The 27,005-nt window shown below is 37.3% G+C and overlaps 1 protein-coding gene across 3 annotated transcripts in view; it reads right to left on the reverse strand.

Moving 5' to 3' along the window:
* The window catches only part of GRIA2 (glutamate ionotropic receptor AMPA type subunit 2), a 79,675-nt gene that overhangs the window by 34,237 nt on the left and 18,433 nt on the right, over positions 1-27,005 (reverse strand). For all 3 annotated transcript variants that reach the window (XM_072336734.1, XM_072336735.1, XM_072336736.1), the window contains exons 3-5: positions 8,721-8,960; positions 4,488-4,684; positions 939-992 (exon numbers count right to left, since the gene is read on the reverse strand). In XM_072336734.1, the coding sequence (XP_072192835.1) occupies positions 939-992; positions 4,488-4,684; positions 8,721-8,960 (491 nt within the window). The remainder of the gene's footprint in view (positions 1-938; positions 993-4,487; positions 4,685-8,720; positions 8,961-27,005) is intronic.

Consider the following 27,005-nt stretch of genomic DNA (forward strand, 5'->3'; position numbering starts at 1 on the left):
GATTCAATACGCTTAAAATCTTACAGGCTTGAAAATCTTACTGTTACAAGCCAAGCAATGGCTAAAATAGCAACAGCCAACGTAATGAAATACACTAGGCAACCTTCCAAAATGCTTATTTCCTTTGAGACTAAAAATATTCATACAACGTATGCAGCACTAACAGGGAATTTTCAAATTCTGTATGACTTCTTGCTTTTCTTGTGAACATGAAGTACCCAACCGCTTTGTTCTAAATGATTAGTTAACAAATGTAACAATTTAACAAATTGTTACAATTTAACAAATTTAACAAATGTTAAAAAATGTATTAGATTCTCTAACTGGAGTAAATAATTACCATTCACCTTTAAGGAATTTTAAAAAAATAGTCTTGACAATTTAGAGTTTCCTGAACCTTCCCTTCCCCCTTAGGAACAGTATTAGCTGTACTGCCTGATTGTTCAAGAAAATATTCTATCAAAACTGCTTGCCAAGCCAAATCTGAGAAATGAGGGTATGACAGGGTGTGTGAAGCTGAGATTGGGTAGTCCGTCAGAATCAAAGCTGAGAACTATAACTTTTTAAAACATCAGCGGTGAGAGAAGAAACATGAGTTCTCTGGATGAATGCATCAGACCACAGTCTGCAAAGTTTTTTGTTCTGATTTTCCTACCTACATTGACTTTCCTACAGTATGCGGAAAAATGGGCAAACCTCTACTGGAGTTGCTGAGCAAACTTCAAATCCCATTGACTGGAATTTAACAGGAAGCATTTAAGCTCTGAAAAGACTCGGACAATAAAACAAACACTATATGAACATGCTCATATTTAGTAAGAGTAAATATATTTAGTTTTTCATTATTTTCTAAACATTCACTGAAAACACAGTACTATTTTATGTCCATTAACAGTAAAATGTGTAGTGCAGATATTTTAAATATTAAAACTGCTTACCAGATTTGCAATTATATAATGGTATCCTTTAACATGTTTACCAATTGTGATAACCTGAAAGAAAAAAATATACCCCCATAATAGAAAATGTTCAGCTGATAGACAGACTAATACTTAATCACTAAACATAATATGATGTAAAAGTTAGTTATGAGCTTTATGTCATGCAGTACCGAGTTTGTTCAGTGCTTTACTTTTATTTTACCTCATGAAAACACTCCCTGCTGGTAGAAATTTGTTATATTGAACATTAAGCTCTAAAATCTGTAAGAGGGCTTGAATGATGACTACTGTGCTTCATATTAAATATTCAACCTCAACAGGTAGGACTGGGTATCACAGAGCAGACTGAACCCACCAGAAGAAGCACTGTGACTCAAGACATTCTTGCTTAGGTTCTGCTCCATTTGTAGCAGTACTGTAACATTTCCTGTACAAAAACTTAAAATTAAAAGCAGTATGACATGAATGAAAATATCTACATTATGAGGAAATTTTACAAGTTCAAATTGTTGCTTGTTGTCTTAAAGCTTCCTTATGATCTCTCTCAAAGGAGATGGTGGTTTCTCAGCTGTCTCCACTGGCAAGCAGGTATCATAGATTCTTCTCCCATATCGCCTTAATTAAGAATACATCTTCATGGGGAAGTTTGCATTTTGGAGCAAAAAAATTCTCCAGAGAAAGGATACGGGAGAAAATTGGTTTCTGGAGATTTATTCCATCTTTTGAACAATGAAAACAAAAGGAGAGAACAACCATTCTGAGGAAGCTGGTGAACTCAAAGTATTTTTTCAGCTTCAACTTACATAAATGGTTGGAATCTGGCAAAGATGCTGCTGCACAGGAGGAAAAAAATAATAAAAAAAAAAAATGAAGGAACAACTCTGCAAACACACTGTGTGTCTGTACAGTGATCCAAAGACCACAGAGCATTACAGGAACACAGCTTATAAAGACAGCGAGATAAACAAAAATACTGAAGAAGTTTTGTTCAAGAATGGAAAGCAAGAAAGAAAGCAAAGAATTTGCAGCTCAGTGTATCAAGAAAACATATAATACTCCAATATTCAGGAAAAAGACTAGCCAACATAAAGCCCACTGTGTGCTTTTCAGTAAAAGTACTAGAGAAAAAGGAAAATGATTCTGATACAAAGGAGAAAAGACTTATGCTGAGATGTGGGTTTTGGTTGTTTTAGGTTGTTGGTTTGCCTTTTTTTGGCTGGAATTAAAAAAGCTTTTTAGCAAATGAATCTGCTAGTAAAGTAGAACCCAATGTACCTAACTGGCATTTAGAAAAGAAAATTAGAATGACACAATCAAAGAAACTCACAGGCCAAAGAAACTTACAGATACTCCCAGAAATCCTGTCTTAGGATGATTATTCATTTTAGGTGAGGGAGAAAATAAACAGAAAAACAGTCATTTTAGCATTTATTTCAGATTACTTGAGAAAACTAAAGTGGATTTACCTTAATATGCAAGAGAAGGAAGCCATAGGAGCAAAAGAGTAGAGATAATGGACTCCAGAAAACAGATCAAACATCAGAAGCTGGTAAAGTATCGTTCAAAGAAAATCTCAAGACTAAACCCATGAGACAGCTGACACTTTGCAGTTTAAGAGACGATGTTCTAACAGCATAGTTGAAAACTATTTTGATGTGAATAAATGATTGGAATTACAATGACCTGTGTGGATGAACTAGAACTATTTAACATCCTTCAGCAACTAAGAAAATCGGATGAGGAGAAACAAGAGCTTATCCATCCATACACTTTTAGAAGTGACACAAGTCTATGGGGATAAACTCAGAAGATCAAAATCTTAACAAAGGTACAACCTGTCAATGTGCAACAAGGGTATGAAAAACATCCTAGAGATGCATTCAAAATAAGAAGCCAAAAGAAAATAACAGGTATATTACCAAACACAGACAAAGCTAGTAAAAATGCATGGTGGCTAAAGCGATGATTCCTGTTATTAAAAAGTGGCACAAGGTGAAAATTAAAAAAAAAAAAATAAAAAAAATCTTCATATCAGAAAAGAGATTAAAATCACATATCTGATTTTCTACAATCTAGAGGATATTAAGATGATAAACAGTCAGCATACTTTTGTCAAAATATATCAAAACAATTTATTTCCTTTCTCTGATATGATATTATCCTTTAGAAAGGCCGAGGAAACAGCGGGTGCAACGTGTCAAGTCTAATAAGGCTTTCATTCTGTATGACATCATTATAAGCTCTTAAGGAAACATGAACAAAAGTCAGTATAAGGTAAGCAAACAATAGTTTGACAAGCAGTAACTAGCGTTTCTCTCAAGCACTGCTCTGATCTGTATACATATTAATGACATGAAATGTATCAGTATTTTTTCAATCAGTAAACTTAACAACGAACCAAAAAATATGATTATAAAACACTGCAGATGGTGACAGAGAGAAGATGCAAAAGCTCTGAAGGACAGGATCAAATTAAAATTAATCCTGAAAATTACAGAAATAGTTTCTGGGTACAAATTCAAAATAAAACCACGCAAATAGAATGCACTCAGTTCGCATGCTCAAACACAATGCTCATTGCCTGAGCCTCTCCAAGCTATAATCATCTTCACAGTGAAGACTAAAACAAGAAACCCTCCAAAAAAACTTCAGACTAAACCCAAACAAATGCAACTAAACCTAGCTAATATATTCCTACAGATGTTGCACTGTCTCACATGGTCAACCTTATATCAGTACAGAATTGTTCCTACAGTCTTCCATTGTGCTCTGTATGCATAAAAACAGTAAACAAGATTAAAAGACAGCACTGAAAAGATCCATCTGGACCCACCTAGACACTAGAACTGAAGAGGTGGATTTGGAGACAATACAAGAATTTGAATAAGAGCACTGTGGTGCTGTTGTAAAAAGAAAATAATAAAAACAAAAGAAATAATTTTGATAAACCACATAGAAGGGGTTGGGGAGATGACATCTTTCTGCTCTGCTGAAAGTTCAAGAAGTCTTCACTGTGGAAGACAGCATCCATAGTGACAAACTGAAGAGAGAAATTAATGAGGGAACCACGAGGAAAACTGAATGAAAAAGATAAGCTCATGATATGGTCCTCCAAGATGTACAAGATTTTGGGGAGAAAAAACAACCAAGAATTAGAAATCACTTTCTAGGTACATAGCAAACTAACCCATAAACTTATATAACTATTTGTAACACACCATTTATAACAGTGTAGGAAGTACATATAATGTTGTATAATACCTAGACAGATTGCAAAATAGCCTTAATGAGATTTTGTTTTAAATAATCAGGATAGAAAGCCATACCAGATGATCCAGACAGAATTATCCTGCCTTTGAACAGAAGGAGCAATTATAAGATTTGCACATTCTCTTTCTGTCTAATGTGTATGTGGTTCTCAACAGAAATCTGTCACTTCCAAAAGATGCATAATGATCACAAAAACAGGATCAACAGAAATGAACTCATTATGTTTTTTATAGAATATAAATAATTGCCATAACTGAAAAGTAGGGAATAGCAAACCTGATCAACAATGTCGTTGACCTTATCGCGCTCACAGTCCAAAATCACTCTCCTTTCCTTTTTCACTTCTAGATCTTGAAATAACGAACGGTAGGTTTCATCTTTTCTGTCATTGTTAATATTTCCTACGTTGATAGCAGTCACTTGCCACTTCTTTTCAGCTGCAGAATCCAGCACAGCTTGCAATGTTGATAACCCTAGTGATGTGCAGGAGAAAGCAGAAGATATAACTGACAAAGCTTCAGGAATAACAAGCTTTAAAAAGATGATTTATGAGATTACTTATTTAAGATTACACCATTACTTGTTCGAACTGTCATGCACAGTTAGGAATCAGAAATGAAAATAGTAGGTTCCAACATTCTTCTTGTATGAAACTTCTATTTAAACCACTGGAAGGGATCTGAACAGAGCCTTATAAAGACAATATTTTGGTTTTAATTCAACATTTTTCAGAAGGGAATTCTGCCAATTCACTGATTCACTACTGCTGGGATCCTATACACTCAGAATGAGGTCTTCCAGGAGAAAAAAGATGCAATTACAGAAAGAGGATCAGCTCTTTATTACTAAATGCTACTTAACTCTTCCTGTTCTCAATACTTGCGCTGGAACCTATTTAAATCCTGATCTCACTGAGGCCTGTGGCAAAAAATCTCATGTTCTAGAGTGATGAGAAGTTATTTTTTCTGTTGCCTATACTCATAACCCGGATAACTGAGCTATTATTTCTGTGGACCACAACTAATCCCTGATAATGAAAGAAAGTTTGATTACATATATATTTTTTCCATATAAATTAGTAGGCCTAGCGTCTATAGATTTTTGCTATTTTAGCATTTTGGCACTTTTCCCCCAGGAGGCCATAATGTCTGCACAGTTTCAACTGCCTATTAAACACTGTAAAAAGATTTCACTTGTCTCATTTTTCCTTTTTAACAATTAAGTAACAGAGAACAGAAACATACATCTGTACGCAAAGAAATGAAAAGGCATGTAAAAGGAAGCTTCAAGGATAAATTTCATGAGAAATGACAGCGATTACGAACATAACTGCAGAAAGAAAGCACTAAGAATCAATTTGCCTCAAAGTTTGTAAACGCATCATTACATTAGTCAGTTTTAGCAATTCAGCTTCCCAAGTGAAAGTAGTAATAATGTACAGCAATACATACAAGAGTGGTCATCAGCAAAGGAAGAAAATGGCAGGCTTCCAAAAGCATAATTTCAATGATATGTCATATAATTCTGGCTTTCTATACTGACTTTAAAAAAGACTGATAGGAAGTTCTAAATGTCACGCATTGAGTATTTTAGAATAATAGACAACTACAGTCCAAGGGCACTCACAACCTATTTATAATGCATTAAAGTGGCCATTTCCCAGAAAAAGATAATTAACAGAAGTATACTAAAAGATGTAAAGAGTATGTTAAAATATTGTAAACTATTAAAAGTAATTCTATACTTAAAAAAAAAAAAGTACTTAATGGCAATTTTTTTTACTTTCATTCCTTTTTAATTCTTTTGGAAGATCATGCAAGACAAGGAAACAATTCCTTCTATTGCAGATTTTCCATGTTCTGTTCCAGGAACATAAAACCCACATTCAATTTTGTTTTTCGATTTATGGTTTTACATCTTGAAATGAGTATTAAGACTGAATTATTGTGGAAGATTTTGTTCCAACTTTAGGAGGAAACGTCAAGGCATTTTCCAGAGGAAATGACAATTTCTTTATTATTATGCAACTCTGTGATATTAAAAGTAGTCATGTGCAGCTCACTCAGTTTCTGAATAACACCTCCTAACATCAAGAGCAAGTACTATAAAAGGGAAATCTTATTCTGAGAGGTACAAGTATAGATCACCTTGGAAAAATACACTTTGGATGAAGCAAGCAATGACAATTTCAACGCATAACAAGTAGGGAATAAAAAGAGAAAGGAAAATTAAACTTTCAGAAACAAATGCTTCTGCAAGTTCCTAAAAAAATCTAGCATGTGTGAACATACCTGTGCAGTGCGCTAATTAATTCCTATGGGCTTGGTTTAAACAGGAGAAATGTTTCAGAATCTCACTTCAAATAAGCTAAATTTTATAATTCTCCATTATGAAGTGTACTATTTGCTTAGTTTTATTTGCACATTTGGCAATGTAAAATCATCCTTACTAGTAATTCAATAGTGAAGACCCTATCAAGGATATGATAATCTTTGCAGCACATGTTATTGGTTTAGTTTGCATTCTGTTCATGTGTTTAACGGCTTTGCTGCTTCTACACAATTGAAAAAAAAAAAAAAAAAATTTAAAAAAATATTAAAAAAAGATTCCAAAAATTAGCAAGATGAATTGAATCATATCAATACATTGAATATAATCTGAATCATTGTTTCAATTCTGATTTAGTAGATTTCATGTTTTTGAACATGTCCTTACAAGTACCCTTTGCACTAAACAGAATGTCAAGCATAGACTAATTTAATGAGGGCTGTTAATGTTACTACTACCCATTACAAGGAGTTTCTATTCTTTTTTTCTTCTGATCTTCCATTTTTCCTAGGATCTCTTTTTGTTTTTGGAGTACCCTCTGCAGTAAGCAGATCTCTTGATTTTTAGAGGTGAGAGATCTGTCACCCTCAAACAGTTTAGTTTACTCTGATAACAACAACACAATGGAAAATGAAAGAAAAAAAATCATTTACAGCAATGCTTTTGTAGAATTATCTGTACAGGGTAAAGGAAGTGAAAATCTGCAGAGAATATAATTCTAACAACTCCAGTTGCTGGTTGTGACTGCGTGAGTATTTCTGTTTGGGAACTTCATGTACCTGAACCACTTACAGTTAAGATGACGCAGACTATTAATTCTGTGAGTTCTGAAAGGAAGGAATGAAAAGAGGCTGACTAAATTAGCAGTTCTATTATAAAGAGAATTTTTTTTACATTCATGTCGTTACTTTCTCCAAACTGCACTGCTTAGTACTGGCAACACAGAGAAAGCAAGGAGGATAAAGTGTAAGCCACATTATATGACATGAAGTGCCACATTAAGCCAGTAATAGCTTAGACATGCATACACAGAATGGCTTCACTTCTTACAGACAGGAATGAGATGTGAAATTGTCCTGCACTTCATTCAGTCAGCCACTAACCACAGAGGAGCTGTAAAAGTAGCAATAAATGATTCTTTTGGAATAAGTCATTAAACTAATTCCTATTAGCTTCCACAAGCGTTAAGTCTTTTTCATCTCATTCCTGAAGGAGGAAGTATCTAAAACTATGTGTAATTCCTTAAATATATATCACGTTAACACTTAAATAAAAGCATTTGGAGGAAGTATGAACCCTGTCTATTCAGGGTCTGATGTCATCAAAAGTGCTGCCTACATGCTGCTTGACTCTGCAGGATAGGCCTAGAGCAGGCAGTGGGAGCACTGATTTCACTCAGCATAAAGGCAGGAATTTCATGCCTTGGAGCTCATTATCACTGGGGTGCCTTGCCTCAATTAAAGCAAACAAATACAAACGAGAGGCATAACCAAAAGGTGACTACAAACAAAAGTTTTGTGCTGTTATTCCCAGCCATTCAGCCCGCGCAGCAACATGGTGTTTTTCACTATTTCCTACATATAAACCACATGCAGGTCATGTACCACACACTGCTAGATGATTGAAAGAGTATTAGCTGAGCAACTAGTTTCACATCTGTTCTTTCTAAAATGGCAGTGACTGTTTCAGATTCTAATGTGATCATTTGAAAAGGATCTGCAACAGAATAAGGGTTCATCACCCCACATGACATTACTGCTGAAGGCTACATGTCAGCTTTAGTTTTTCTTACTTTAGGGCTCAGAACAGTGACAGTGAACTATTTTGAGGTAGACCCTTCGGCTTCTGAACAACTTGTAACATTTAAAAGAGCATCAGAAGGCAAAGAATTTAGCATTACTCCATTACTCAATAAACTGGTGTGTTTAACATTCAATGAACAATCCTACAATAGCGAGACTCACTTCAGAGCAAGTGATCTCATAACTTATCAGAACACACTAGAAATTCTGCTAATGCACACTATCATTTCATTCTCATTTAAACTATTTTCATATCCTAAGAAATCTTTTCTAAATTTAAATGTTTTTGCTGTATTCCTCTCTTCATTTTCTATGGCAAATTCAGCTTATTAGCAAGAGACAACTAGCAAACAACATACAGATAAAAACTGGATCTCACCTCTGTCACTGTCATATAAATATGCAAACTTGGTCCACTGATAGTATTCAATCAAACTAAGGAGAGCTCCCTTGAGGTCAGGTCTCATCTGAATGACAAATGGATGTGTTCCATCCGTCGGGAAGCTCGGAGTTATGAAGGAAACATGAAGAGTCCCACAGAACGATGTTATGGTGTTTACAGACTTCTTATCATAGAATCCAAAAATAGCAAAAACTCCTCTTGAAAACTGGGAGCAGACTAGGAGGGAAAAAGAAAACCAGTTAGGTGAGATTTATTTTTTCTTCCAGAAATGCATTGAGAATTCATATATTTATATCTTAGAAATAATGAAGTTGTCTAATTTCACAATGGGAGAGAACAGTAATGCTGTGTTATGGAGATAATTATGCATTAACATTACTGATCAGTAATATAAAGCTTCCAGTAGAAACAACAGCAAACATCAAAGGTGTGGCCTGCAGCATAATTTAGAAATTAAATGCACCAAGTCAAATCAACTTCAATTCAACTTACACTGTAAAGAACAGTGGTATATAAACATCAGTGGCAGCTGCAATTTATAAAATGAGTCATCACGACCACACATACCACCGAAGGAAGCAGATAACTTTTTTTATCATGTTAGAAATAAATTGGTTCTCATATCAAGACTCCATGAGCTTTTTGTATAATTTTTTATATTTTCCCAACTTAAAAATAAAAAAAGCTTAAAGCCAGAACTAGAAACAAATCTCTTAGCAGCAGAAAATGAGTTGATTTGCTTTAAACTTCCGAGTTTCAGGTGTTATTTTAATTCTCTGCATTTTCAGACTCAGCAAAAGCTGGTCTTCCTGGATGACAACTGCAGTCATGCTGCAGAAAGAATAACCTCATATAACTAACATGCTGATTATTAAATTTTTATCATTTGAGACAATTCGAGGCAACTGATGAACACTGCTAATAAATGCAGACTGTAGAGAAGAGCTAGTTCTTCTGGGTTATCCTGTTCTTTGATATTGCAAGTTACATTAGTGCCTAGGTTTTAAAAACAGGAGAGAGTAAGGAAAAATTCCTCCCTGATTAATTCTGAGATATCACCTACATATTCTGCAGCTTGCACACTGTCACCTTGAACAAGCGACAAACCCTTTTAGACAAAGCATCTAGCCAGCCTCTCTGCAAACCCTGCCACACCTGACCTGCTCATAGCTATAAATCACTATATAGCTGAGTCTAACTTTTCCTAGCTACTTAGAACACTGATCCTTGAACACAGTTCACATATGATGGCAGAAACAAACTGACTTTTGAAATTTCTCATATTTGAATACTAATATATTATTTTCTTTTTTAAAGCTTCCATAGCCTATTGGAAAGAAAAAAATAAAAGAGGTGCTCTATTCACATTATTTTTCATTTCTACTTACTTTGCATAGAATCACATAATAACGTGAGGGGAAAGAAATCCATAAGGATCACTGAGTTCAACTCCTGGCTCCACACAGGATCACCCAAAAGTCACACCATATCACTGAGAGCATTGTCCAGACACCTCTTGAACCCAGCAAACACAGTTCTCAAACCATAAGAATATCTAAACTTCATTAAAAGCATCTAAACAGCCTGGGTGAAATTCTGGGTCCAACAACTTCAGCAATTCTCCTGTTAACTTTAAATAGGTCAGAATTTCACCTCAGGTGAGAGGATATAAATGACTTAAAAACAACTGATGACTGATACCCCTGTACAAAAGGATGCTGCACAGTCTTCCAGGACAAGAGTACAAGACCTCATCTATTATAAACACAATATTTACAAGTGCTGTTTTAAAGTAAAGCTTCCTATTTTATTATGTTGGCCAGCAATGTCAGTGACAGATGTTGGTGGTATTTCAGAAGAGGCTGAATGTTCCCATCAATATTCCATTACATTTTGTTGTCACGTGACAGATGGCAGCAGAAAGGCAGCCTGACAGAATGGTGGCTGATATGGAAGTGTGTATGAAGCCAAAGTGTGTCTCTAAATTCCTCAGTGCAGAAAACACTGCACTTGCTCAAACTGATGCTTGCTGAATATCTACGGAAACCAAACAGAGGATGTCATCACAGTGAGGTGGCAGGCTCTAGATCATGGCTGGTGAAAACGCACAGCTAACTGTGGTATGTTGAAAAGTAGTGCTTTGCTTGCTCTGTCAAATGGTATCACAGAATCACAGAATTGTAGGGATCATAAAGGACCTCTAGGGATCGAGTCCAACCCACCTTAAAGCAGAGCCTTTACAGCAGGCTACACAGGTAGGCATCCAGGCAGGTCTTGAAGATCTCCAGAGAAGAACCCACAACCTCCCTGGGCAGCCTGTTCCAGTGCTCTGTCACCCTTACCATGAAGAAGTTCCCTCACATATTGGTGCAAAACTTCCTGTGCTCAAGTTTACGGCCATTTCCCCTTGTCTTCTGAAAAGGGCTGTGAATATTCTAAACAGCTTTTCTGTTTAAGTTACCTGCTAATACCACTGGACTGTGCTTGAATAATGAAGGAGCTCTGTACCCACTCAGGGAAAAACGTGCAAACAGCCCACTCACTTCAGAAAAGACCTGGGAGTCTATCACTCACAGTCCTTACATTCAGAAAATTACCCATCCATAATTGTATGCATGATCTGAGAAAGCTGAGTGACATCGTCTCAATCTCTCCCACACCAAATCAGTGATTAGCACAAAGCACATTCTGTGACTGAGGAAGTGAAGCAACTGCATCTCCATCTGCTTACAGCAGTTTAAAAGCTGAAATCCATGAGCACTCAATCCCCGCCACTATCATAAACATAAGCATAAACATAGTATATTTCTCAAATGATTATGAAACCCACAACAAAAATATAAAACCATTTAATTCAAACAGGAGTGCCCAAACATTAGAACAAAACTCTAATACAAATCTTATAAGTATAAACATTTTGTCTATTTTGTACTTATAAGTAAGGATATACTGCACGCTAGATGTTAAGCTACTTGGGTTACCTGAAAAATCAGGATAAACTTCAAAAGTTTATCAGCAATGACCAGTGTTATGGTTGAACACTGAAATATACCTCAGTTCTTTGCTTGCATGTGTGAAATTCCTATTAAAATCAGTGGGAGGGCATCTGCACACCGTAATAAAAACTTGCTAAAATAATTATTTAGTCACAAGATAAATGCTTGCAACTGTTTTGGAACACTTATTCTCTGAGGTCAGGAGGGAAAAGAAGGGGGAATATTTTTAAGTACACAACAGTGATCCAGGGGATAATGCAGAGAGTGTAGATCTTTCTGGCAGGATTCCCACATCAGACCAAATCTACAGCCATGTCGTTATTACTGGAATATGTTAGTTATTATAAAAACTAATCACATGCTGTTCATGATTACTAGCGTTTAAAAAAATAATAATAATCATGGTGATAAGGACTCAGAAGTCACTGAAACATGGAAGACATTTTATTTAAGACATCATAAACAACTGCCAGGATTAATTTCTTTCAAGCTCTTCCATACAAAGCATTTCTCTTTAGGTTTATGTTCTTCCCAGACGTAGTTAGTGGCCTACAGAGCAACAAGAGGACAAGAACAAGATAAGCTAATTTTCTCATCATTTTTCTAGGCAGACTTGCTTAGACTAGTAAACAATGGGGGATACCAAGAAATAGGGTATATTCAAGGTATCTGAGAAATAACTATAAAACCTACTTGGAATTGCTAAGAACTCTACATTTTCTATTTGAATTATTCTTGTTCATCTAACTAAGAGGCAAAGATCTATTTTGCTCTTGTTTTCCCAAACACTGAAGATTCGTCCTCCTCTAATCTTTTTTTCCAAACACTAAGGCCTTGATTCATTTAACACACACACACACACACGCACAAAATTAAAGCTTATGTCTGAAATCCTGTCAAAGGATGACAAAAACTACCTGCTCACTTATTTACCCTTCCATTGATACCTATACGTGTTTCTGCTTTTTACCGTAACGTACTCACAACTTACTTTATTTACACTTTCTCCACTACATTATCCTCTTTCATCTATTTAATTCTACAGAGATTTTCAAGGCCAGATTGATTGGGATCCTGGGCAGCCTCCCATGGTCTTGGCAAACATGCCCACAGCAGTGGCTTTGAACTGGGCAGTCTTTAAGGCCCTTCCAACTGAAACCATTCTATGATTATATGATGATTAAAACAAATGTCTCTTAGTACCAGTATGAGGATACAATAAAGTAAAAAATGACAAGATTCTTTTAACTGCTGCAAGGATTTTTTTTGTAAATATGAGAGCTTTGATATGCAGTTTCTGTCCAGTGATGAAAATTTTTAATTACTAAGAAGCTATTCACCCTCCAAAGCTTGCATTTTAAACATTGTTGGCATTACTGTTGCTTTGCCTGTTATTCAGTTGTAGTAAATTGTTTTGCTACAGTGCTAACAGAACGGCTTCAATATTAACATAGGGAACTATGCCTCTAGCGCATATTATTTAACCATGTCCAGTCATTCTCTTCTACATAAGAGAAAGAAACTATAGTGTGAAGAAACAGTCAGGCACAGACTCTGCAGAGCGACACAAAGCAAAGAAATTTTTCCTGGTCTGTAAAGCCGATAGGTGTGTCAGAAGCAGCCAGGAACAAAACACAGAAATCGATTGCCTGGTTGTTGATTTCAGCTTCTGAAAGGCAACAAGAAGAACAAACAGCAGAAAGGAGCCACAAACAATATACTGAACAATAGCGGCAAAAATAATAAATAAGCAAGCACTACAGCTGCCAAGAGAAATCACATATCATTGAAACTGCATCAGAAAATCATCATGAGAATGAAAAAAGCATGCAGTGCTTCCAAAACTACTGAGAAAAATGCAGCATAGCAGAAAGCATATTACATGCATTCTCATAGACTACAGAATTCTCTGTTACTGGTTTTCTGTATTGCCTCTGTGGTCAGTTTTACCCATTCAGATATACTGTTATGTTATAGATGTGAGAGATAAATTTCTTCTTAGGAAGACAAAAGGCCAAAGTTTCATGCTAGTACTCAAAAATACGCAGGAAAAAAAACAAAACAAAACAATAACAAATAATGTTCGGTATTTTAAACTCCCAGGGCATCTCATAGCAAAACTGCGTGACAAATGAATGCCACTTAAAACATCAGTGGTAATAAGAACTGAAAATATGCTGCATTTCTGGAAGACAAAGGAACGGAGGAGTGTTTACATCTCTTTTTGCTATTTTTAACCCCAGCACCTGTTAATGTGGATTTTAATTTAATCTTCTTTCTAAGCATTTATGAAAATGCATGTATAGAATCATAGCCATTCAATACTGATCCAAACTGTGTATCCAACCTCTTTGTAGGTTGTGTGTGTATATACAAACACACAGTTTATAAACAAATGAGACAACAACCAGACTCACTTGGACAGATGAATATCAAATATTGAGAATGCATACAAAAATAAGGAATGAAATGGACATTGCCTATCTCATGTGATGGGTTCCTAATTCATACTTCATGCTGCTATGTTGAATTTGCAACTTTGAGCAACACCTTGGCCATTACTAAACAAAGAATCAGTAACGTTTCCATTTTGCACACAGGCAGCAAAGACCGAGAAGAAAGCAAAATATACATTATATTATAATATTAGTAGAGAACCACTATGGTGGAGCCACCTCTCTAACATGGAGCATGGTCTTCAGTTTTTTTGCTATGAACTCAACTGTTCAGACATCACGTGGCTGAGTGGAACTTTCCACACCATTTTCAGAAGCAGAGGCTTTGATCATTGTGAAATATAAGATTCAGAACCCGAACTGCTGCAGTGCAAAACCAGCTCAGAGACCAGAGGAGAGGCAAATTAATTTATTTCAACCAGTCAATCATACTTCACGCTGAGAAAAGAAATTTCGTGCCAATATAGGATATTTTTGGCAAGTACAAAAAAGCATCCAAGAAGTTAGGGGCCATCTGTTAGTAAAGTACATGATGGTATGGCACAGCTTCTTTATATGCTAATGCTGCGGTAATGAAGGTGGTAAATAAACATCATGCTCAGATAGAAACAACAGGTCAGAAAAACAGTCTGTTTCAATGACAGTTGCATTCAATTACATATTGCTTGGCTGTGTACTGTAAGCATTTTAAAATCTTTTTCATTGCTAGGACAATTACCATGATGCAAAAGAAATCACTGCAAACACTGCTGAAAGAACCATGATAAAACAATTATGTTTTTTATGAATAAAGTAAGAACTCTGTAATAAAATTAAAATGCAATGCAAGTCTTTTCATGAAGAATAAGCTCATTATCCAATGAATCCTAACAGAGCTGTCTGGATCACAGAATCGTAGAATGGTTTGTGTTGGAAGGGCCCTTTAAGATCACCTAGTTCCAACCCCCTGCTATAGGCAGGGACCCCTCTCTCTAGACCAGGTTGCTCACAGTCTGGCCTTGAACGCCTCCAGGGAGCAGGCATCCACAGCCTCACTGGGTAACCTGTTCCAGTGTCTCACTACCCTCACAATAAATAATTTCGTCCCATTACCTAGTCTAAATCTACCCTCTTTCAGTTTGAAGCCATTTCCCCTCATCCTGTTGCTAACTGTCATTCTAAAAAGTCCCTCCCCAGCTTTCCTGTAGACTCCGTCAGGCTGCTATTAGGTTCCCCGGAGCCTTCTCTTCTCCAGACTGAAGAGCCCCAGCTCTCTCAGCCTGACGTTGTAGGATGCTAATGTATTTGTCTTGACCCCAATTTCAAGGTCAGGCTATATGTGGCCCTGGGCAGCCTGATCCAGTGGGTGGCAACCCTGACCACAGCAGGGTTGGAACCAGATGATCTTTAAGGTCCCTTACAACTCAAGCCATTCTATACCACAATAATATACTGTAATTCTATACTACCAGCCAAAAGTACAGTTCTTCCTAAGCTCTGAATCTGGTGTCCTGGCAAGACTTTTAGATAACAAACATAATTTTATCTTGTCTTCAAAGGCCAAAACATTCTTCTGGAAGCTTCCCTACCCTGCATCACCCAACTCTCTCCCCACACTCCCCCAGATAAAAAAACCACGCTATTTCCACTTAATGAAATTAGTGGAAATTTAAAGTCACCTTATAATTGTCTGCCTTTGTCACTTGTTTGTAACTTCCTGAACAATTACAACCTTGCAGTAACATAAAATTTGTCACTGTAAGTGTCCAACAAGTACCACCTCCTGGATGCAGGAGCAGGTAGTGAAATCTAAGAGGAAACCCACTGGCTTTTCAGAGCCAGGCTACAAGCCATGGAGAAGTCAGCTCTTATGAAAGAAGGTACTGAGGATGTCTTGAAAAAAAATTAAAAAATAAGATAAGTCTTAAGAAAACTGCTATAAGGAATAAAGAGGATAAGAAGATTTCCAAAGGCAGAGGAAGTATAGCAAGAAATATGTAAGCAACCCATTACTCTCAAAATACTTCATACTACAGTTGTAAGGGAACAATCTGTTATATTCCGGACAGTCATTTGTGACCTGCAATACCCATTATTCTGAAGAAAAGGGCTGAGATTAACTCCTAGACATTTATCGCTTATATCTCTTTCTGAACTGGTGAAACTATGAGGTGAGCCCCCTCATAGTGCAAAAACCACTGCAGCCTGCACCAGTTCAGACCCACACAGTCAGCAGACAACTACCAACTTTGCTGTGACTCACCACCCTACCTATCCCAAGGCTCATGCTCTCCAGATGGCTGAACTCACTTGTAAAATAAATCTTCTAGCCAGAAATGTTGGCATAAATATACCTCTGCAGAGAATATCTTCCACAAGCTAATGGTTAATGTAATACTAAGACAGACACATGAGACCTTGATTCCCTAGCCTAACAAATTTACTCCCTCAAAGCCAAACCCACAACCCTCTTTCATTTGGAACAACTTCCAGCTTGCATTGTTCCAATGTAAAGCATCCACTGGCAGCAAAGGGTGAGTTACCTCACAAGCGATTTTCTTTTTTTTCTTTTTTGCTGTTTTATGAGGCTGCAGTTCCAAACATAAACTTGAATTCCCGTGATGTCTTACTGATGACATTCACTAGGACAATTAGCTGTTAAACTAATTGCTAGGGTTTATGTGAATTTACAAATGATCTAATACTCACATGACACACCTTCCTATCTGCATGCCCTATTTTTCCAAGGAGTGTAGAAGTAACAGAAACATTACGTATTTCTGAAGTATTCAAATACCATTCAATAAACATCATTAGTAATACAGATCAGAAATACAGTAAAATCCTCCTAATTAGGACACCTTGATGAACAACTTATTGCTCTGATTATAAAACTCTTTCAAGTAAGAGGTTATTAAAAAAAAATAAAAGAGCACAGAGAGCATCAGGACAATAAAGTAAAATGAGGACTCAATGCAAGCATAGGAAGGAAAGTCCTATTCCTTGCACTTCGTTAGTTTGTTCCTTTAACAACTTGATGCATTTCAAAATGCATTGGAAGTCTGACTTTTTTAGCTGCTATTTAGGAAATATTAGTTCAGCACTGGAAAGAAACCCTTGGTTAACAAAACTTACAAATATGTGATGAAGCATAGCTGCATTAGTAAAGCAATGAGTCTTCCCTCAAAGTGCAAAAGTACTTGCCTCACTGAAATTACACTTTTGGACATCTTCCCCTCCTGGACTTATATATATCCAGTTTCATGAGGATGCTTTGGACTTGTTCCACTGTTACAGTGGGATGGAATCCACTCCTCTCGCCTATACCTAGAGGTTGAGGGTGGATTTCTTGCTGCACTCCCGTTGCAGCAGCAGGTTCAGGCACTCCCTGCAGCTGGAGATCTGAACAGCCATATTCTCAGGCAGGGCCTCCATCTGGTTTGCCACAGTCTTTGTGAGGTGAGCTCATTGCCTGGTGGAAGCCATGGTAGATCTGTGGTCTTGGAGACTGCCAATAGGTAAGCTAGTCTCACAGTAGAGGAGGGACAGTATTTTTGTGGCCTCCTGCACAAGTTACTACACCCGCTGCTGCAGTATGCTACGGGTACTGCACACACGCTACCTTCTCCTCACTGCGCTGGTGGGCAGCGATATGTGGCTGCCCTCCCAGAAGCTTTTTCTAAAGCAAAGGATGTGGATGCATTGTCCTGGCAATGCGCCACATGGTTTCATGAGAGCTGCTGGGCCACTCATCTCAGGGTTCCCCTGGTAAAGGAACCAATTGAAACCCCCCTGCAATCAGTACCTTGCAATCAGTTGCTACAGTTCTGGCCAGGATGGCTCTGAAGAAGCTAATCTTAGCGATCAAGCTGGCATGCACATACATTATACCTTCAAATAAGATACTGTCTAGAGAAAACCCTTGCCATGCATAAATCCAATGTGAAAACATTTTCCCACTTAGCACAATGATATCATCTGAGGTTCACAGATTCTGGGCCTTTGGGTTCTCTATCAATTCTGTGTCAATATCAAAAGCCTGTCTTTCTGCATTTGACTCGACCATCTCATTTTCCATTAAAAATAAATCACCTACATCAAAATACACACAGTTTGATTTTTAAAGTTGCAAGATAAGCCACCTTCAGACTTCCCTTATCTGCATGAATTCTGTACCCACAGATAACAAATGCTACATTTAAAACCAACAGACCTCCACATTTAATACTAGACCATGCTGCCCAGGGCCCCATGCTGTCCCCAAGTCACCAAAAACAGGCTAGAAAGTCACACAGCATCATCCTTCTACAGCACTATCTCTTCCTGCTGCTGAACATTGCAGACACGAATGTCACAAAACTGCCTGCTGAGGATATAATCAGAAACTCATTTTCAGAACTTGAGCTTTTTACCAGAATCAATCTGTTTGCTTTAAAATTTTATCATAATTTGACTGAGATAAACAATCATTAAAATATTTACCAACACTACTTAGAAAATACTACTGTATTTAGAAACTGCAAATAGGGCTTCATAATCTCCCTTGCAAATAGTGACAAGAGACTAATACCATTTCCAGGCACAGCTTTAGTCAAGACAATGTCTTTTGCAGGCACATTTACATCTTAGAGATGAGAATCCCCTATTCCTTTGTATCAAATATCAGAATAAAGTATTTAGTGGCAATTGTCCTTCCAGAAAACTACAGGGTTCTAGAGGTGCAACAATTAAAATCAGCTGGCAATTATCACTGTAGAAGTACATTACAGTCATCAGAAAAAACATTATCTGCACTGCTCACCAGAAAGCAAGACTGAGGCCCAGCAACTTGGAGAGCCATTCACAGCATATTCTATGCTCTGAACATTAGTATTGTGCCTTGTGTATGTTAGCAAGCAACAGAGACCTCAGGAATGAAAAGTCAGTATTGATGATCAAACATATACACAGGCCGATTCTGGAAACAAATCTGCAAGCTTTGCTTCATTCAAAAATAGTTATTTTCTTGTGCTCCAAAACCACTCCATAACAAGAACAAAGTAGTAAATTCAGTGATTTTCTTCAAAACAAGCATTCTTAATCCAAACTGAATGGCTGAGGTGGAAGCACCCATGTATTTTCAACAGGTATGAAAGGCTTATTTCCATTTGTATCTAAGTAACATTTTATAGAATTGTTTACTACTATAACTGGTTATATTGGACTGCATACATTTATTATCAGTTTAACGCTTCAGGTTCATTCACTGACAACATTCTAAAAATGAATTTACTTGAAGAACTGAAGTATTAAGCTTCAAGTGTTTAATTTTTCACATTTATATGTGAACAGGTTACATCTGTTCTCACATTAAAAGCTATAAAAGACATTCTGTTTACCCATGTTGACATCTTGCACAGTGCTGCTATTAGTATCTTGTTTGGTGTTTTATTTGAAGTTCTAATTGACTGAAATAATCCTAAAGGTGACATTCCTCAAAGAAATATTACCTATCTTCTCTCTCATTATTTTCAAAGGCTCGTAACTTTCAAATAAGGGTCACGATTTGGCTATGTATTTCGTGAGGTGAACAGAAGGCACTAGCAAAATAGAGTAGATCATACCATACATCTTATAGACTGATGTTGTTCTTTCAAGAGGCTATTTAAACTTTCCAGCACAAGCCAGCTGGAGTGGCTGCTGTACAATGCAGAGGCAGTTTTCCAACTTCAAGTTACTACACTTGAGAGTTGTAATATGGGACCAAGTTACTACAATTTAAACAAAAAAATAATAACCTCAGTTCTACCAACATCCTGTGTTACTTTGGGCAAATAATATAAGATTTTTATGTCTCAAGCTGTTTTTATTTGTAGGCTTGATATTCATCTTCTTTCTTCATAGAAAGAACAGATCAGTACATTTTTGAATGACACAGACAAGCAGCAATTTTTCCATTGATGAACACCACAAATTCCACATCTACAAATCAGCAGCTCGATCAGCTCCTGAGGTTGAAGTTAAACAGATAAGACTTCAGGTGTACCCCAATACTGAAAGGAGAAATATTCTTTCAAGAGTTTTCCCTACCTGAAATTTAGTAGCTATTTCACATTTTGGAGAACATTGTTGGGTGGTTTGTATGCTTGCATGTTCGGGCATTTTTCCCATAGCTAAATTAAGAAATAACATTTATGTTGCTCCCAATGATGACAATTAAAAATATTATCTCTGCAGGCCACACAACGTACTTGATGGAAGGTGCTACCTGTGTTATAACTTCATTCAGGGGCACCTGGTATCTCATACTGTTTGCTCAAAGTAACCAGCTTCTGCACATACAGCATTCTAATGTTTATAATGTCAGGTTTCTAAAATCGCTTCTAGAAGTACATCCGATCAGCATGTAATGCAACAAAATGCAGTACTTTATAGCATACAGCTTACAAAGCAGAGATGTGAAGAACACACCTAGATCTCAGCTGTGGCATACCACCTACTTTGCTCCATAACATTTATATAAACATATGGCTCTTACTAGGTGGCAAGCAACAGCTAAAGCACAGGTGCATTTTCTCTCATTGAATTTATGACCCCTACAAAAGAAAGCTGCATTCAGCTATTTTAGTTGCATATTATGTCAATTCTGTTCTATAGGTTTACTCAGTCTTTTCTACAAAAAAGATAAAATAAATTAAAAAAAAATGGAAATTCTGCATTATACCCATGCATGACAAAACAGTTACAGCTGAGTAATGTTTAAACGTTATTTCCCTCTGAAGAACATGGCCTGATTAAAGATCACTAACAGTGATAAAAACCATGTAACAAGGATGATGCATTTTAAAGGACAAACTTAATGAGCTTCACCAGCAGCAGATGGGTTCCCTAACTTCCTGTGAAACAGTATGGAATCAAAGTCTCATTTATTCTGGCTTGTTACTCTGGAGGTTAACCTGAACATTTCAGCTTATATTTATTTCCCTCTCTTTGCACTTCTATAGTACTTTCTTCAGAACTTTTCTGTACGGGAACTTGATCCTCCCCATTAGCACAGTCTCTCTCACTTGATTTTCACCTAGCTAGAACCTCTCAGTTGAAAGCAGTCAGAGTTTAGTACGTTCTGTTTCCCAGAGGACCAGAAATTGACAGAAAGCATATTTCGAACATACAATTTGTTATACCAAAGGTGCACTCTACCACATCACAATTCAGAAAAAGCTCACAATTTTTTTTGTAGCTTTTTACAGTTAGGCACTTTAAAAATGTTGCAGGTATTTTTAATTAAGCTGTTACATAAAATAGTATTGTTTGTTTGTTTGTTTTCCAGCTCTTCCACATTTTCATCAAGCATCCTCATTTGGAGATGTTGTGGAATGCCTTCCATCACCCTTACTGTGAAGAAATTCCTTCACATATTGGTGTAGAACACCCTAAACTCAAGTTTACAGCTGTTTCCCCTTGTCCTGTCCCCAAAGACCAATGAAAAGAGGTTGGTCATATCTCTTTGACTTCCACACTTAAGATATTTATAAACATTAATAAGATCACCTCTGTGTCTTTTTTTCCTCGAGGTTGAACAGATTCAGTTTGCTCTGCCTTTCCTCCCAAGAGAGGTGCTCCAGGCCCTTTATCATCTTTGTGGCCCTCTGTTGGACTCTCTCCAGAAGATCCCCGTCTTTTTTGTACCAGGAAACACAAATGAATGCTAGCCTAAGACCTCAACAATCCTTCCTGTAGACTGGACTGCCAGAATTCTACCCAAATCTTGAATGCTGTAGCCATATGACCTGATCGATTTATAGGCAGATCCCTTCCCCACACAGAATTCTGCAACAATCATTAGCCCATACTGTTGAATTCTCAATACAGAACAACAGGAATGAATATGAATAATGAATGGTTTCTTTTAATTTGAAGAGCAATAAAAATGCAAATCAAATCAAATAGGAATACTTCTATAACAGCTTCTAAGTTCTTTATGTAACTGTCAAATCAGAAAAAGATGCACATCTACAGTTTAAAAACAAAAAACAAAGAACAGACAATAAGAAATTAAAGATTTCAGCGAGCCCTGGACAGGCTGGAGAGTTGGGCGGAGAAGAAGCTGATGGGGGGCAGGTAGAGAGTTCCATACCTAGGGAGAAATAACTGCATGCATCACTACAGCTTAGGGGATGACCTGATAGAAAGAAGCTCTGTGGGGAAGGACCTGGGTGCCCTGGTGGACAGCAGGTTAGTCATGAGCCAAAAGTGTATCCTTGTGGTCAAGAAGGCCAATGGCATTCTGGAGAGCACTAAAAAGAGCATGGCAGGGCAAGTGAAGTGATCCTCCCCCTCTACTCTGCCCTGGTGAAGCCACACCTGGAATACTGTGGCCAGTTCCAGGCTCCCCAATAAAAGAAAGGCAGGGAACTTCTAGACAGAGTCCAGCAGTGAGCCACACAGATTACTAGGGCCATGGAGCACCTCCCTTATGAGGAAAGGCTGAGGTACCTGGGACCGTTCAGTCTGGAGAACATTGAGAATGAATCTTGTCAATGCTTATAAATATCTAATGGACAGGAGTCAAGTGGATGGGGCCAATAGTTTTTCCACCACTAACACACAAATAAGGGAGATAAATGACCTTGTTTATGTAAGTGTAACTAGTCACAGCCTTCCTTGACAAATTCAAATGACAACCATGAAAGTCAAATTTTGAGCAAGCATGTGCTAACTACTATAAGCTAAGTATATCTAGAGCATTATTCATCTTTTATGTAAAAATATGACTTGACCTGTGTTTATCACAACTACCTTATTAAACAAAACAAACCGCCCCCAACAGGAATCTGAGATAGAGTATCAACTCAGACAGCGAGACTTGACTAAAATGATGGTTTGAAGAATGACTTATTCAAAGAGTGAGCTTAATAGTTGATTTTCTTTTACTTCAATGTCTTTGTTGTATTAATTTTTCCAGTCCTTTCTGCTGTCTTTCTCTCTACTCCACCTTCACAAGGCCCCATCTGCACCCAGGTCTGGGGCAGCCAGTACAGGAAGGATTGGAGCTGCTGGAGTGGATCCAGAGGAGGATCAGGACCACAATCAGAGGACTGGAGCATCTCTTCTATGACAAAAAAAGTTGAGGGAGCTGGGCTAGTTCAGCCTGGAGAAGAAAAAGCTCCAGGGAGACCTCATCACAACCTTCCAGTACTTAAAAAGGGCTTAATAATCATGAGTGAGACAGACTTCTAACATGGCCTGGTAGTGACAGGACAAGGGGGAATAGTTTTAAACTAAAAAAGGGAAATTACATTAGATGCTAGGGGGAATTTTTTCACTCAGGCTTGGTGAGGTGCTGGAACAGATTGCCCAGAGAAGTTGTGGATGCCCCATCTCTAGGAGTGCTCAAGGCCAGGTTGGATGGGGCCCTGGGCAACCTGATCCAGTGGATGGCAGTCCTGCCTACAGGCGGGCTCTGCAACAAGACCATCTTCAAAATCCCTTCCAATCCAAGCCACTCTAAGATTCTGTGACCTTGACCATGTGTCCATTCAAAAACAAACAAAACACCTTCCCATGTACCACTTTTATACAAAGTCACAGAAAGTGAAAATGAGAAAGCTCTAAAAATCTAATCTAAACCACTTTCCTTCCTGGACAGGACCACGTATTTTACCCACTGGCACCACCTGCTGCACATTTTCACTGATCATTAATGAGTCCAATACCCACTATGGCAGCTAAGCCCAAACAATGAAAGTTGCAACATTAAGTGACTAAAGCACATGAATGGCACTTTTGGCACTAGGATACAGAAATGACTAGGGGTCAGTTTGCAAGAATGCATTCCTTACTGGAGCTTTTTGAATAACACATTAACTTTCTGACTTCAGGTAAGCTATCCCAATTTCTCCTTGGTACACCTGTATAGATAGTCTCAAGAATTTCCAACCACTGCAAAAGCGATCTTTTAAGCAATAAATTATTATAAACAGATGTTAAGCTGCAGTTACAGCATCTGCATCAGCTTCTGCAGGAAGGATGAAAACAAATAATTCTGCTGAAACCTAAAGGTAAAGCCAAGAAAGAGCTACATAATCATTGGAAAAATGTAATTTGTATGGTTAAATAATTCCAATGCACACGTCCTATTTTTCTCTCATGCTAAACCACAGAAGGTGCCCCTTTTCTGTACTTCAGCTAGAAAGAATGCTGTTTCATTGTTGAACAGCTACTGTTCTCAGAGGTGATCATCTGACAGTCCTACATGCATTGCTCTCCTGTCTCCCTTTAACATGGTATGGCCTCAACAGCTTTCAGTTGGAACACCCACATTTGCCCAGCCCCATCTCACAGCACTCTGGCCTTTCAATAGTTAAGCTCTTTGGCTACTGGCATTTTTAACTGAAATCTGAAACTCTGCAGAACACTTTCTCTTTGATAATGATACGATGCACTAGGAAGTAGTGCCTTTATTTTTCAATGCAGGAAAAGACTAGTCTGCGTCATCCAGCTGAGTCACACCAGTAGATTTAGTAAGGGCACCCACATCAGAATGTGATGCAATGACAGTATAGGAAGAGAAAAATGCTTTTGTAGATTTTTAAGTAAAGCAAGCAGTAAAAACAACAGTGAAATTAACACCTCAGAAATCATTAAAATTACCTAAATCATTCTAGAGAGGATGCATACAGAGATTAAGGAGAGATTTCCTTTTGTGTTTAAAGGCCTGAAATACTTGTTTACCATTGAAAACAACAACACAATTCCATCTACAAATGTAATGACAGTAATGAACCACCATTACAATTAACCATATAATCTTTACTGGAGAACTGTTTTACAAGCACAACACATTTCAGTATCATTTTAATTAAAAAATAAAAATGGAGGTATTGTTGAGTATTTTAGCTGAGTGACCTCCATGAAAAAATAAGAACCACAGGTGTGCTGTGAAAAGAATTAAGGACCAAAAGAATAAGTATTTCAGAAAAACCCACCCACCCATGACCATATCCCTGAAGCAGGTTCATACAAGGTACACTAAATGCTCAATCCAAATACAGTCAGAGGAGAAAAATCAATCTTTTTTAATTGTCCTTTGGGATGACATGGCTTGCAGCAAGTTTGGTGCTTTTTGGTACATTGCCTACACTCCAAAATAAATAAATAAATAAATAAAATGCAGATACCTAAAGGACCTACAGAAGATGAAATCACTGAGTGACAGTTCAGTGACTGGCAGTCGAGGAAAGGAAGCCCTTCATGTCCCAACTCACAGGATGCAGCATATGACATCTCTTACAAAATCACAGCAAGCTGCAGATCGCTGTGGAGCAAGCTAAAGACAAAAAGAGGGCAGTAGGTCAGACTTAATTTATGTGGAAGAAGAAAAGCAGCTAAGAGCGTCAACCTGTTGAGTAATGTAAGTGCTAGACTCCCTGTCAAGATTTTTCACTTGTATTAGTTGAAATTTGCAATAAGCCTATGAAAACTAGGAAGTAGAGAAAAGTGGAACAATGAATACTCTTGAATAGTGTTCGCAATCAAGTTTCCCCAAAGTTTAAAAGACTGCATACCCTTGGACCCAAAATATGACGATAGTAAGTAGTAAGTAATCAAAAGCCACCTCACAAGGACTGGGGACAGAACACTTACACATAGAAAACCCTAGCAGTACATAGACTGAGAAAACTAATACCCATGCAACTACATTATACTTAGAACAAAAGCCAGAGACATCCCCAGCCAAAACACCATTAGTATGTACACAGCTGCACTGCAGCAGTTCCACAGATTGTATCCTTGGCAATCCACACTATTATTTTTTTTCCAGTGCCAAGATGTTAACACATGATCTCGAAGATACAAATATAAAACCTTAGTGTTTAATATATTTGAGGGAAATTCCTGTCAGAGATATTCAGTCAATCAAATTTCTAGAAAGACCAAATACAAAAGAAGAAAGCTATGGACATATTTGCAGTTAAAGATATATACATAAAGCAGCAGCTGACAATTGAAAATAAGCTAGCAGAAGAACAGAATAAACGAAGCTTGAGGCAAACAATCTCTGAAGAGAACAACGATGTGATAAATATAAACAATGCACTTCCAGGCAAACCAGACACTTCAAATGTCAAAAGAGGATTGAGTAGAAACTGAACTAAGGAGGAAAAGAAAAACCTCAATGAAAATATGTTCAAATATTCTGGGAGACAACTGCAACTAACATGGTTAAACCTAGAATAATTCAGTGATTGCTGATTTAGATGGCAGATTAAATTAATTCAACAGGTGCGCCCTCTGCTCCTTTTTCACATTGCCATCACAGGGTACATTCTGACCATTGGTCAATTCCAAAATTGACAATTATTAAAACTACCTTTTTGTCTGTCAAGTCACTTTATGATACCGTACTGTTTTTTTTTCTTCAAAGTTACATCATAGGGCAACCATTTTATATTAAACATAAATAATGATGCAAATAATGAGAACTTTTTCTTTGCTACTATTTGATATATTATTCAGAAAATCCACACACATTCTTACTTTAAAAACACTGCAGTTTCTCCCCCTTTGACTTTTTCTTTAGATTTAAAAGTTTACATCCTATATTTCAATTTTTCTTCACTTGAGCAGAGAAATTATCATTAAAAGCTCCTATTACTGACATAACATCCAGGAACACAGATCCAAGACATTTAACATGTTTAATCCAAGACCAATTGCAAACATTAATACTAGGAGGACAGGACTTGCCTTCTTCACATCTCTTTTCTGGATTACTGCCTGCTCTGTCTCTGGTGGTGCTTGTGAAAGGACAAAAACAGCCTATCTTTTTTTCTGCAATTAGCGAGACT

This window comes from Excalfactoria chinensis, chromosome 4 (assembly GCF_039878825.1).
Source record: "Excalfactoria chinensis isolate bCotChi1 chromosome 4, bCotChi1.hap2, whole genome shotgun sequence".
NCBI lineage: Eukaryota > Metazoa > Chordata > Aves > Galliformes > Phasianidae > Excalfactoria > Excalfactoria chinensis.